This window comes from Saimiri boliviensis, chromosome 1 (genome assembly GCF_048565385.1).
Source record: "Saimiri boliviensis isolate mSaiBol1 chromosome 1, mSaiBol1.pri, whole genome shotgun sequence".
Lineage (NCBI taxonomy): Eukaryota > Metazoa > Chordata > Mammalia > Primates > Cebidae > Saimiri > Saimiri boliviensis.
In genome coordinates this window covers 283,986,108-284,001,922 of record NC_133449.1, presented here as the reverse complement: position 1 = coordinate 284,001,922, position 15,815 = coordinate 283,986,108, and the positions used below count along the sequence as shown (strand labels likewise).

General features: G+C 40.7%; 1 protein-coding gene across 1 annotated transcript; it reads left to right on the top strand.

Annotated features, from left to right (window-relative positions):
• The first annotated feature begins 13,038 nt into the window (after positions 1 to 13,038).
• Positions 13,039 to 13,449, top strand: LOC120364962 (histone H3.Y). The gene has a single exon (XM_039471917.2). The coding sequence runs from the start codon at positions 13,039 to 13,041 to the stop codon at positions 13,447 to 13,449; it is 411 nt and encodes a 136-aa protein (XP_039327851.2).
• The last annotated feature ends 2,366 nt before the right edge of the window (positions 13,450 to 15,815 follow it).

The following is a 15,815-nucleotide window of genomic DNA, read 5'->3' as shown; positions in this document are numbered from 1 at the left end:
TGAAATGACTTGTATATGGAAATCTATCCACATTGAGAAAGTAGGGTGTGATGTATGTTCATAGAAACTAGCCGGAACAGCCCAGGAGATAGGCAGTGTGAGAACACGGACTGCACATAGGAAAAGTCCAAGTGTGGATCCCATCTGCTGTTTGATCAAACGCGGGCGACGTTATCTACTTGCCACCAATAAGAAATTTATTTGTTTTCAATCATATTAATGAACAAATTTTTCTCAACTGTTCTTGATTTGAACTGCTAAAAGGCGTTCAGTGAGAAATTCCCAGTTGACGTGAATGCATTAGACTCTCAATGTAGATTGAAAATTTAGAAAAAGAAAACAGAAACACAATCACACCTGTGACTTTTGCCTCTCTTGTTACTCCCGATGATATACAGGGCTACCTTAGGACCCGGTGAGGGGAACAGAACCAAAACTGAAGAGAACCGCTAATAGCAGATCTACGATAAATGCAAGGAAGAGCAGAAACACAATCAAACGGATGCGAAGCCTTCCATAGTGGGGCGTTTCCCAGTAGAATGGGAACTTCCGCACCCTCTCCGCGGAGGCGGCGGGCCAGCTGCGTGTCTCTGGGCATAATTATGACACGCCTGGCATGGATGGCACACGGTTTGGTGTGTTGAAAGAGGCGCACCCAGTGGGCCTCCCTGCTCCCCTGAATTCGCGGGTGGCCACTCTCTGGAAGCGCAGGTTGGGCCTGACGATCTGGACGATCTCGCGCACCAGGTGCGGGAACGGCAGCTTGCGCAGGAGCAGCGGCATGGACTTCTGAGACTTTCCGGTTTTACGCAGTGCCAGGGTGCCAGGTCTGCGGCGGTGAGGCTTCCTGATCCCTGCTGTAGTCAGTACCCTCTTACCGACGACGTTGGAGGCCAGGGTCTTCTTGGGAGCCCGCCAGGCAGTGGCTTTGCGGGCGGTCTGCTTGGTGCCAGCCATGGTGTGGGGCTGTGGCCTGTCCCTTGTCCTTGGGCTGAGCCTGGTGAACTGGAGGCAGCGCTGGTACCAGACGGCAGTGGAGATCGGGCTGTGGGCAGGATTCCGAGAGCCTGTGTTTTGGGATCCATGCAGAGGAGGCTCCCACACACTAACCCCTTCGCACGCAGCCCCAGACTCACCACCTCACTGATCAGAGGGTCCCAGGTTCCTGTATTCAGTCTCCTTGAGTGGCCTTGAGATTCCTAGGTCTACACAGAGCAGTGGAGAATCTTTCTCCTAGACCGTCTTGCTCTGACTGGAGATCTGTGTGCTCTCAGCCAAATTCAGTCTTTTGTAGGAGGCTTGGATGATTGGATTAGACCCACCCAGCTATCTTCCACTGCATCCTGTGCTTCAGCAGATGCAGAACCTAATCAGGGCTGTGAACGCCCATGAAGTCCCTGGGTTCTTCCTACCCAAGGGTGGGACAGACCTCTGGATTGTGCATCGTGGGAGGGATGGTAAATAAGAGGTGTCCCTTAACATTTTGGGTGCCAAATGGATTCTGAAAGTTTATATTTTGTTTACATCACGGAAATAGTTACTTGAAGTTGCACATTCGACAGCTTACATGTCTGCGGAAAGACACCGGCCCTTGAGATCATGAGGTCTTCATCAGATCCCATGAGGATGAAGTGAACCGGGAAGGGGAATATGGAAACCTGAAATGGCCACTCCTTTGCCTTTGAAACCACGCCCCTTGTGAACCGTGGCAGAGAAGTTAACATAGTCCCTCAAGAGCATCTGGACACAGCAGCGCTTTGACATCAGTGTCTCATAGAACCTCCATTCTCACGTTTTTAAAATTATTTCGGAGGGTAGTTTTGGTGGTAGATGAAAGGACATGGGTTAATGAAGTAGGAAGGCATAAAAATCCTTACAATGTTGGTTTACAGACTCCAGTTTTCCCCTTATCAACCAGTGCAACGCTGTTTAACTCTGTTTCACACACTGGGCATTCGAGGAAGTATCTGAATGAAAAATTCTGCAATTAGAAATATTTATCAAAACCACTAAGCTATAAAATGAATAACATTCATTCTGCCATTCTGTATTTTCAGATGTTTCGTTTCTCAGTAATGATGCAGATTTTTCTCTAAAACATCTGTGCACTTTTACCTAACTGCACGTGTGATTAGTGACACATCATAGAAATGCAAATTAAAACTAAAATAAAATACTCCCTCACACCTATCAGAATAGCTGTTATCAAAGAGTCAAAGGATAACAATTGTAGATGACGATATGAAGAAAAGGGAAACCCCTTGCACTGTTGGTGAGAATGTCAATTAGCACAACCACTATAGAAAACACTGCAGCGCTTCCTCCAAAACTAAGACTAGAGCTGCGATATGTTCCACCAATGCCACACTGCTAAGTATATATCCACAAGAAATAAAATTAGTATACTGAGGAGATATCTGTACCCTCATGTCTATTGCAGCACTATGTACAATAGCTAAGATAAAAAAATCAATGTAAATGTCCAAATATAGGTGATTGGCTAAACAGATTGCGATATAAGTACACAATGGAATACTATCCAGCCTTAAAAAATAAAGACACCTGGATGAACCTGGAAGTCAGTATGCTATGTGAAATAAACAAGGCATAGAAGGACAAACACTACTTGATCTCAATCATATGAGAAATCTAAAAAAGTTGATCTCACAGAAGTAGAAAGGCAGTTGTCATGGACTGTAGTGGCAGGGGTGGGTATTTGATGAGATACCAAAATATACTCAAAATATACACAATTTCATTCACATGGGAGGAATAAGTTCAAGAGATATAATCTATCTTACACCATGGTGACTCTACCTAACAATATATCAAACTCTTGAAAAATGCTAAGGGTGAACGTGAAGTGTTCTTAACAAAATTATGATAACTACATAAAATAAGCTAGATTTGACATTTTACAATGTATATAATATATCCTGTTGTACATAATAAGTATATACAATTTGAAACATCAATTGAAAGATTTACTAATAAATAAACACAAAGATCCACGGTTGGAAGGGGTTGGTGTTGAGAGAAAGAATAGAGAGGCTAGAGTCAAAACATTTCTAGAGAAGTGAAACTATTTCATAGGCACTATCGTGGTGGATGCCTGTCATGATGCACCTGTCCAAACCTACAGAATGTACAATAAAAACATAGTGAACCCTGGTCAGGTGCGATGGCTCATGCCTGTAATCCTAGCACTTTGGGAGCCTGAGGCCAGTGGATCATGAAGTCAAGAGATTGAGACCATCCTGGACAACATGGTGAAACCCTGTCTCCATTAAAAACACAAAAATTAGCTGGACCTGGTGGTGTGTGCCTATAGTCCCAGCTACTTGGGAGGCTGAGGCAGGAGAATTGCTTGAACCCAGGAGGCAGAGGTTGCAGTGAGCCGAGATCATGCCACTGCACTCCAGCCTAGCGGCCTGGCAATGGAGCAAGACTCTGTCTCAAAAAAAAAAAAAAAAAAAAAAACCCATAGTGAACCCTATTGTAAGCTACAGACTTTGAGTGATAATAATAGGTCAATGTAGGTTCAATGATTGTAACTCACACACAATCTGGGATAGAAAGTTGATACTAGAGGGAGGCTGTGCATATACGGGAGAAAGGATTTAGGAGAACTCTCTACTTTTTGCCCAATTTTGCATAAAACTAAAATTTTTCTATAAGTTGAGCACAGAAGTCTTAGCTAGGGCAATCAGACAACAGGAAGAAATAAAAGGTATTAACATTGGAAAAGAGCAAGTCAGACTATCTCTGTTGGACAGACATCTGACAGTATACCTCTCAGGGACATTATAGGTAAATTCAGTAAAATCTCAGGTTACAAAAGCCATATGCACAATCAATAGCACCGCTACACACCAACAACAACCCAGATGAGAATTAAATCAGGAACTCAATCCCTTTTAGACTAGTTACATATGTCTATGTGAATATACTTAACAAAGAAGATGAAAGATCCCAACAAGAAGAACTACAGAGCACTGCCAAAAGAAATAGATGGTAGAAACAAATAGGAATGCGTTCCATGCCCACAGATTAGAAAAATCAGTGTCATTAAAAAAAACTATACTCCCCAAAAGAAGCTGCACATTCAATGCAATTTCTTCCCAATTACCAACATCATGTTATGCAGAGTTAGGAGAAAAAATCTAAAGTGCATATGGAACCAAAAAAAAAAAAAAAAAAGCTCAAATAGCCAAAGCCATGCAAAGGGGAAAAAAAAAAAATCTGGAGGTATCCTATTACCCGACATCAAATTATTCCGAAAGGCTATAGTAAACTAAAGGGTGTTGTAGTGGCATAAAAGTAGACCCACAGGCCAATGAAACAGAATAGAGAAAACAAAAATAAAGCCAGCTGATTTCGAGAGAGCATACAGAAACATCAACTGGGGAAAGAACACTCTTTTGAATAAATGGTAATAGGTACACTGGATAGCCACACGCAGAAGAAGAAAACTCGATCCCTATCTCTCACCATATACAAAAATTTACTCAAGATGGATTGAAGATTTAAATCCAAGTCCTGAAACCATAAAAACTCCAGAAGAAAACCCAGGGAAACTGTTCTAGACATTGGCCTAAGCAAACAACTTATAACAAAGACTCCCAAAACCAAACGCCACATAAACAAAAATAAATTAGTGGGAACTAATAAAAACAAAAAGCTTGTCCAGAGCAAAATAAATCATCAGAGTAAACCAACAACCTACAGAATGGGAGAACTATTTGCAAATTTTGCCTCTGACAAAGGACTAATACAGAATCTACAAGAAACTGAAACAAATCAACAAAGAAAACACAAACAACTCTATTAAAAAGTGAGCAAGTGACCTGCATAGATATTTGTCCAAAGAAGATACAAAAATAGCCAAAAAACAGGAAAAAAAATGCTCCACATCACTGATTATCAGGGAAATTCAAATTAAACCCACAATGAGATATTACCTTACCCCAGCAAGAATGGCCATTATTCAATAGTCAAAAAAACAGTAGATGTTGGCATAAATGTGGTGACAAAGAAATGCTTAGACATTGCTGGTGGAATGTAAATCAGCACAACATCTCTGGAAAACAAGAGATTTCACAAGGAACTCAAAGTAGATCTACCATTCCATCCAGCAATCCCACTATTGGGTACTAAAAAAAGAAGTCATTAAATCAAAGAAAGCTGAACACATATGTTTATATCACAGCACAATTCCCAACTACAAAGATATAAAATAAACCTAAGTGCCCATCAACTGATGAGTGGGCCCCAAGATGGCCAATTGGAAGCAGCTGTGGTCTGTGGCACTCACAGAGAGGAACAGGAGTGAGTGAATACAGCATATTCAACTGAAATATTCACGTACTCACATTGGGACTAATTAGGGAAACATCCTGACCCATGGAGAAGGAAGAAAAGCAGGATGGAGCAAGAGCCCACCCAGGAGCAACACAGAGCCAAGGGAACCACCACCCACAGCCGAGGAGAGCAGTGAGTGATTGTATGCTCCTGGGAAACCACATTTCACCCATGGATCTTTGCAATCTGTATATCAAGAGCTTCCCTCATGTGCCCGTGCCACCAGAGCCTTGGGCCCAACACATACAGCTGTGTGGTCTCTGTAGTGCCGCTGCTCAGACATGTACAGAGACCTAGGAGCTTTACACTCTGGGCTCGGGATCCCTGGCAGGGCATCTGCAGCTCAGGCAAAGCAAGAGGTCTACATGTCCCCATAGAGAGGGGGCTAAATCCTGGGGTCTGAGCAGCATCCATCTGCAGGCCCCAATTCATGGCATCCCACAAGACAAGCCCTACTGGCTTGGAATTCCAGCCAGCCACAAGAAACAAGGTGAAGCCTACCTGAGACATTTCAGAGACCCTGGGAAAGGGGGGGTGCTGCTATCTCTGCTGTTGGATCGACTCAATCTGCAGGCTTTGGAGTGTCCAAATGGTCAGGACAAGGAAGGGTCCCCCAGCACAGCACTGCACAGCTGCTTTCCCGGAATGTGGTCAGACTACTTCTTTAACCAGGACCCCAATCCACTGCTCCTTGGGGGCAGGTCCTCCCAGCCAGGGCCTCCAGCCACACCTGCCTGCGTTCTACAGCTGACAGAGTTCTAATTTTTCCCTGAGTCTAAGTGCCCATGGGACACGGCAGGCTACGACTATGACTATTCAGGCATCTCAGCTGGTCCGGCCTGGGGCCTTGGAGAGCTGTAATGGATCAGGAGCTGATGAGATCCCCAACACAGCACAGCTGCTCTAGTTAAAAGCACTCAGACTGCTTCTTCAAGCAGGTTCCTGATCCCATTCCTCCTGACTACATGAGACTTTCCCAACCACGGTCTCTAGCCACATCGTATAGGCACATTCAAGCCAGAAACCTACCTGGAACAAAGCTTTCAGAAGAAGAAGCAGGATGCCACCTTTGCTGTTTTGCACCTTCGAGAGTGTACCTCCAAGTATGGGAAAAACCCAGGTGACTATGGTCTGGAGCAGATACCCAGCAAACTGCAATAGCCCAAGGAAGACTGGCCAGAATGTAAAAAAAAAAAAAAAAAAACCAGCAGCAACAACAACAGAAAACCCATCCGAAGGTCAGCTACTTCAAAGCTTGAAGGTAGATAAGTCCACAAAGATGAGAAAGAATTAGTAGAAAGAATCTAAAACTCCAAAAACCAGAGTGCCCATTTTCCTCCAAATGACTGCATCACCTCTTCACCAAGGGTTCAGAAATGGGCTGAGTCTGAGATTGCTAAAATGACAAAAGGAGGCTTCAGGATATGGATAAAACAAACTTTGCCGACCTAAAAGAGTATGTCATAGCCTAATGGAAAGAAGCTAAGAATCATGATAAAACAATGCAGATATAGACTCCCATACAATAATATGTGAGATTTTAACACCCCACTGACAATATTAGCCAGATCATCAAGACAAAAAAATTAACAAACATATTCAGGAGCTGAACTCAGCTCTGCATCAAGTGGACCTGATAGATACTTACAAAACTCTCCACCCAAAAAACAATAGAATATAGAGTCTTCTCATCACCACAAAGCAGTTACTCTAAAATTGAATGCATAGCTGGAAGTAAAACACTTCTCTTCAATTGCAAAAGATCTGAAATCATAGCACAATCAAATTGGAACTCAAGATTAAGAAATTCACTCAAAATCATAAAACTATGTGGAAATTGAACAATGTGTACCAGAATGACTTTCTAGTAAATAATGAAATTAAAGTAGGAATCAAGAAGTTCTTTGAAACTAATGAGAACAAAGACACAATGTACCAGAATCTCTGGGATGCAGCTAAAGCAGTGTTAAGAGAGAAAACTGTAGCACTAAATACCCACATCAAAACGTTAGAAAGATCTCAACTTAAAAAAAAATCACAACTAAAAGAACTAGAGAACCAAGAGCAAACAAATACCAAAGATAGCAGAAGATAATAAATAACCATGATCAGAGCTCAACTGAAGGAGATAGACACAAAATCCCTTAAAAAAATCAATGAATTCAGGAGCTAGTTTTCGAAAAAAATTAATGAAACAGATAAATTGCTAGCCAGACTAATGAAGAAGAAAAAAAGAAGATTAAAATAAACACAGTCAGAAATAAGAGGGATGTAACCACTGACCCCACAGAAATGCAAATAACCATCAGAGGATACTATAAACACCTCTATGCACATACTAGAAAATCCAGAAGAAATGGATAAATTCCTGGACACATGCATTCTGCCAAGACTAAATGAGGAAGATATCAAATCCTAGAATAGACCAGTAAGGAGTTCTAAAATTGAGGCAGTAATAAATAGCCTACAAGCCAAAAAAAAAAAAAGTCCAGGACCAGAGGATTTACAGCTGAATTCTACCAGAGGCCCAAAAAAGAGCTGGTACCATTCCTACTGAAACAATCCCAAAATATTAGACCAGCATCATTCTGATACCAAAACCTGGCACAGAAAAACAAAAAAAAAGAAAACTTAAGGCCAAACTAGGTATTGAAAGAACATACCTCAAACTAATAAGAGCCACATGTGATAAATTCGCAGCCAATGTCATACTAAATGGACAAAGGCTGGAAGGATTTCCCTTTCAAAGGGGCACGAGAAGACAAGGTTGCCCTTTCTCACCACTCCTATTCAACACAGTTCTGGAATTCCTAACCGGAGTAATCAACAAGAGAAAGAAATAAAGGGCATCCGAATTGCTAAAGAGGAAGTCAAACTGTCACTGTTGACCAATAATATAATCGTATACCTAAAAAATCTTAAAGATTCATATGAAATGCTTCTAGATCTGTTAAACCAATTCAGTAAAGTTTAAGGATACAAAATCAATGCATACAAATCAGTAGCACTGCTATACACCAACCGTGACAAAGCTGAGAATTAAATCAAGAACTCAACCTCTTTTATAATAGCTGCAAGAAAATAAAATACTTAGGAATATTTCCAAGGAGGTGAAAGACCTCTACAAGGAAAAGTACAAAACACACTAATGAAAGAAATCATAGATGACAAAAACATATTTAAAAATTTCCCATGCTCATGCATGGGTAGAATCAATATTTTTTTAAACGACCATACTGCCAAGAGTGATCTACAAATCCACTGCAATTTCTATCAATTTCCATCATCATTTTTCACAGAACTAGGAAAAACAATTCTAAAATTCCTATGGACCTATAAAAGAGCCTGTATAGCCAAAGTAAGACTAATCACAAAGAAATCTGGAGGCATCACATTACCTAACTTCGAATTATTCTACAGGCTATAGTTACTGGCATAAAAAATAGGCATACAGACTGATGAAACAAAATAGATAACCCAGAAATAAAGCCGAATACTTACAGTCAACCGATCTTCAACAAAGCAAACAAAAACATAAGTGAGAAAAAGAAGACCCTATTCAACAAGGTGGTGCCGGGATAATTGGCAAATCACATGTAAAAGGAGGAAAGTGGATCCTCAGCTCTCACCTTATACAAAAAACCAACTTAAGATGGATATCAAAGACTTAAATTTGAGTCCTGAAACCATGAAAATTCTAGAAGATAACATCCGAAGAACTCTTCTAAACATTAGCTTAAGCAAAGAGTTTCATGACCAAGAATTCAAAAGCAAATGCAAGAAAAACAAAGATAAATAGATGGAACTTAATTAAACTAAAAAACCTTCTGCACAGCAAAAAATGATAATAACAAAGTAAACAGAAAACCCATAGAGTGGGAGAAAATATTCACAGGCTATGCATCTTATAAAGGACTAATATTCAGAATCTACAAGGAACTCAAACAAACCAGCAAGAAAAAAAAAAATCCCATCAAAAAGTGGGCAAAAGCTATGAATAGACAATTATCAAACGAAGATATACAAATGGTCAACAACATATGAAAAACTGTTTGACACCACCAATGACCAGAGAAATGAAAATCAAAACTGCAATGCAATGGAACTTTATTCCTGCAAAGAATGGCCAAAATTTAAAAATCAAAAAATAATAGATGTTATCATGAACGTGAGGAAGAGGGGACACTTTTACACTGCTGGTGGAAATGGAAACCAGCTCAGCCGCAATGGAAACAGAGTGTGGAGATTCCTTAAAGATCAAAAAAGAGATCTACCGTTTGATCCACCAATCCCCTACTGGGTATCTGCCAGAGGAAAGTAAGTCATTATATGAAAAAGACACTCCATGTGCATGTTTATAGCAACACAGTTCACAATTGCAAAAATATGGAACCAGCCCAAAGGCCCATCAATGGAATGGATAAAGAAAATATTATATATATATTTGTGTGTGTGTGTGTGTGTAGATATATATATTTTTGCAATTGTGAACCGTGTGTGTGTATATATATAGATATAGATAAATTATATAAATATATATTCATTTATATATATTTTTGTATATATATTTTTTGTATATATATATTTTTGCAATTGTGAACTCTATGTGTATGTGTATATACATAGATATATATAAATATATATATAAAAATATACAAATGTATGTATATGTATGGATATAGATAAATATATATAGATATATATATATACACACACACATATATAGATAAATGTGTGTATGTATATATATACACACATATATATAGATATGTATATATACATATACACACACAAATATTTACATATACACATATATATAAATATATGTGTGAATATATATGGGTACATATATTTATATATACACATATTTATATATACACATATATATGTGTATATATATATATATTTATATATACACATATTTATATATACACATATTTATATATACACATATATATGTGTATATATAAATGGTACATATACATACATTCCATTTCCCTGGTTATATATATATATATATATATATATATATATATACACACACACACATACATGCACAAATATATGTACACATATATATATACATACATTTATATATATATATGTATATATAAATATATGTGTATACATATATATATGCACACACATTTCATTTTCCTGGTCATATATATATATGTATATACACACACATGCACAAATATATGTACACATATACATATACACACACACACATGCACAAATATATGTACACATATACTTATACACACATTTATATATATGTATATATAAATATATGTGTATACATATATATATGCACACACACACATTTTGTTTTCCTGGTCATATATATATGTATATACACACACATGCACAAACATATGTACACATATATATACACACACACACACATACATATATACCTATATATATATATACACTATGCACACACACCATAGGATACCACTCAGCCAAAAACAGCAATGAAATAATGGCATTCACAGCAACCTGGATGGAGTTGGAGACCATTATTCTAAGTGAAGTAACTCAGAAATGGAAAACTAAATATCCTATGTTCTCACTTACAAGTGGGAGCTAAGCTATGAAGAAGAAAAACATAAAAATGTCACAATGGACCTTGTGGACTCCAGGAGAAAGATGGAAGGGGGTGAGGGATAAAAGACTACACATTGGGTACAGTCTACACTGCTCAGGTGATGGATACACCAAAATTTTGGAAATGACCATTAACTAACTTATCTATGTAACCAAACATCACCTGCTCCCCAAAATCTATTGATATCATAATAAAACAAAACAAAACAAAGGGAAAGAAAACGGGTACATATACATCATGCACTGCAATTCAGCCATTAACAATGAAATTATGTCTATTTCAGGAACTTGGATGGAGCTGGAGGCCATTATTCTTTTTAAAGTAACCCAGGAATCTACAAGCAAATAGTGCAGGATCTCACCTAGAAGTGAGAGCTAAGCCGTGGGTCCACAAAGGCACGCAGTGTAACATACTAAACATTAGAGACTCAGAAGTGGGGAGGGTGAGAGAGGGTGACAGAGGAGAAACTGTCTGCCGAGTAAACTGTAAACAAATTGGGTGATGAGTGCACTCCAATCCCAGACTACTATGAACACTACACGGTTCATCTATGGAACCAAAATAACCTGTACTCCTAAAGCTATTGAAACAGTTTTTAAAAATTCAACAACAAAATAAATAATAATAAGCTCTAATTTTAAAATGCTAATGTGAACTTATTTTCTAAGTACTGATATCATGGAATCTATTGTTCTGTGTGCCATACCTGCATTGAATTGGGCATTAATTTCAACTACACCTCTCACAAAAGTCTGTTAACAGTATATTTGAATAGAATTCACAACTATACATTTTATCTATGGAACCTAAAAAACCATAATTACCCCTAAAAATATTAAAATAACAAAATATTTTCAATGCTTTCCTAGCTCATCTGTGACCTCCGGTCAGCAGCTAAGTGAGGTCAAAACTAGCTTCTCAGGAGCTCATGGCATTCCCATCATGGCCAGTGGCAGGATAGCTCAGCTCAGGAATCCAATCCACCTTCAAAAAGGAAAGGGAGCTTCAGGGGGCTGAGAGGGAACATCTGTGACAGTCACATGTGATTCTTTTCTCAGGAAAGCTTTGGCTTATCCAGAGCCAAATCTGCTGTAGGCTACCAGAAGATTTTCGTGAGTGTCACTTTTGGGGAGAAAATACCACAGGAGAATCCCTGACAGAGAAGTGGCCGTTTCAAATTTCCATATACCCTTCCCCCCCATCCCCCACCCCCATCATTACACTTCATTCTCAAAGAAATGATACAACCTCATGTTCTCATGCCTTGGTGTCTTGGAGCAGACATGCAATTTGGCTAACTGCCGATTTTATTAAAATTGGTTTTTCACTGTCAGTGTTTTCATGATGATTGACAAATGTAAACTTTCAGATTTTCTTTTGCACCCAGAACTTTAGGTGACCCACGCACCTACCATCCCCCCTACAAGGCACGCTCCAGACTAGATTGAGTTTTCACAGCCCTGATGAGGTAGAGGGTCTGGTGAAGCTTAGCTGGGTGGGTGGGTCTAATACAATCATCTAAGCCAATTATAGGAGGCTGGACTTGGGAGGGTCGAATGCAATCATCTGAGCCCCTTCTGAGAGGCTGGACTTGTTCCTCCTTTCCTTGGGAGGGAAGTCCCCGGGGACTTGATGGAGTTTTCACAGCCCTGATGAGGTTGAGAATCTGATAAAGCAATGAGTGCAACGAAACGTAGCTGGGAGGGTCTAACGCAATCATCTGAGGCCCTTATAAGAAGCTGGACTTAGCTGAGCCCTCAGAGATCTCCAGCCAGTGCGAGACTGCCTAGTAGGGAGACTCACCACCGCTGGTGTGCAGACCTAGGAAGCCCAGGACCCCCGGGAGACTGAGCAGTAGGGCCTCTGACCTGCAGACCAACGAGCTGGTAAGTCGGGCTGGGTTTCGGGGGCTAAGTGTGCGGGTGCACCTTGCCCATGGATCTCAACTCACAGGCTTTCTGAATTTCGTCCACAGCCCCACCATCACAGCTGTCTGAAACCACCGCTGCCTGCTGTTGACCAGGCTCAGCCCAAGGACCGGAGAAAGGCCGAGGCCCCACACCATGGCGCGCACCAAGCAGACCGCCCGCAAAGCCACCACTGTGCAGGCCCCCAGGAAGCCCGTGGCCACCAAAGCCCCAGGCAAGAAGTGGCCGCCTACAGGAGGGATCAAGAAGCCTCACCGCTACCGGCCTGGCACCCTGGCGCTGCGCGAAATCAGAAAGTACCAGAAGTCCACGGAGCTGCTCCTGCACAAGCTGCCCTTCCAGCGCCTGGTGCGCGACATCGCCCAGCTCATCAGCCTGGACCTGCGCTTCCAGAGCGCGGCCATTGGCGCCCTGCAGGAGGCCAGCGAGGCCTACCTGGTCCGCCTCTTTGAAGACACCAACCTGTGTGCCATCCATGCCAGGCGTGTCACCATTATGCCCAGAGACATGCAGCTGGCCCTTCGCCTCCACAGAGAAGGTCGTTAGGAGCCCAAATGTAGTTAAGCATAGGACTGGGTGTGGAAACAGGCAGATATCGGGTCTTGGTGGTGGTTCTGGGTGCTTTTGTTTGTGAATGTCTAATCTACCTTGAGGGTCATAAGCCAGCAGTGTCAAATTCAATTGTTTCAGCGAGTGCGTTTCAGCACTTCCACTCTACATCCGTGTTCAATAAATCTGTTCATTTTCACTGGACTATGCCTGTGTGTAGAATACTTCAAACCAAATAAATCTCCTCTTGAAGGCAACTCAACGACGTTTGTTTAACTTGATCAAACAGATGACATCCACCCTTTCTCTTTCCCTGTATGCGGCTCCGTGTTTGCAATGTTCCCCGTGTCCTGGGCTCTTCCTGCTAGTTTACTAGGAACATACATTCAACACCACTTTCTAAAGTGTCAATAGACTCTCTATCCACAAGTCACTTCACATCAGGGGAGGCAGAAAAACCAGTGTGGGTGTGTTTGTGGGGTGGAAAGGGAGAGAGGTGCCCTTTAGAAGTCTGCTGCCATCCATCTCTGGCAGTTCAGTGTCCTCGAATGTGGTCCATGACTGGAATGACCCAGGTCTTGGTCTGGGAAGTAGCAAGAGAATCATTGAGGGACGGTGCGGTGGCTCACGCCTGTAATCTCAGCACTTTGGGAGGCCGAGGCGAGCGGATCATGAGGTCAAGAGATTGAGACCATCCTGGCCCACACGGTGAAACCCCATCTCAACTAAAAATACAAAAAAATTAGCCGGGCATGGTGGCGTGCGCCTGTAGTCCCAGCTCCTCGTGAGGCTGAGGCAGGAGAATTGCTTGAACCCGGGAGGCAGAGGTTGCAGTGAGCCGAGATCGCGCCTCTGCACTCCAGCCTGGGGCCTGGGGACCGAGCGAGACTATGTCTCAAAAGAAAAAAAAAAACATTGAAAGTCTGTGAGATCTGGATAGACACACCCCTGCTGCAGCCAAACCATTTGAGGGAGACTGTCTGCATATTCATATTAAAGGGTCACATTTTTAACAAGTTCCAAAAAAATCATGTGATTTTAGACCCAGGGCCAGAAAAATCCTGAGGGAAAAAATGCTTGTTCCATCTTCCTATGACAGAGGACTTTGTGTGCCAGAGGTTGGTAGCTCAATTTTCCCTGAGTTTACCCACAATTTTATCATCTTCTTCAAACTCTTAAATTGGCCACACCTGGATGAAGGAAGCAACTATTTCAGAATCATTTTGACTAAATATTTGGATTTTTTTGTCACTTGAGTTTTTTCCACATCTTCCTATTTGGGCCTTGAGCACCTCTGGATAGCAATGTGCTTTGAAAGAGAAGCCTCTTCCAAAAGACTGTGATGGTTTCACACTGAAGACTGAAGTTGCTCTGCCCTAGAACTTTGTTTTTACTGGGTTCTATTTTCTTATCATGATCAGTTACTAGTTCATATTTTCTGCTGAATTTTTTTAAAGGCACTGTTGATGAGATTGTGGCTTTTTCACAAAAAAAATACTGATTTGGCAAAAGTGTATTGAAATTAACAATACTTACATTTTTTAAGTACTGTTTTTAATTTTTAATACTTTTAATTTTTTATTTTTTAATACTTTCTCATTTTTAATACTTTTCAAATACAAGAGCTGACCATGGCATGATAGGTAAAAAAAGTAGGGGGTAGAATATGACAGGCACCATTTTTTAAATTTCGATAATTTCAAATTTTTTGTTTTTATCTAAACTACAAAAAGTTTTAATGAGTTATAAATTCAAAGGTCATTACAAAAAAAACTTGTAGCTAAATCACAATGTAATTTTTGGATTATGATCTCAAAAAAATTGATTAATTGGGTGGCATTTCTGTGACAAAAGGTTTTTCAGCTCTTTCATCTTTCAAACCAAACAAAAACATGATGTGGAATCATCTCATTTTACCAAACAGTGTCATGCTCCCTTGAATGCATGACTAGAAAAAACTAATTAAAAATGAAAAACTTGACCGGGCGTGGTGGCTCAAGCCTGTAATCTCAGCACTTTGGGAGGCCAAAGCGGGCAGATCACAAGGTCAAGAGATCAAGACCATCCTGGCCAACATGGTGAAACCCCATCTCTACTAAAAATACAAAAATTAGCCAGGCAGGGTGGCACGTGCCTGTGGTCCCAGGTACTCAGGGGGCTGAAGTGGAAGAATCACTTGAACCCAGAAGGCGGAGGTTGCAGTGAGCCGAGATTGCACCACTGCACTCCAGCCTGGTGACAGAGCAATATTCCATCTCAAAAGAAAAAAAAAAACACTTTATCTCATTATTAGGTTTGTATAAAAGAAAAAGTTTCTTTATCTAGATAGATAGACTGCTAGATATTCCTAAGTGTGGCAGTTG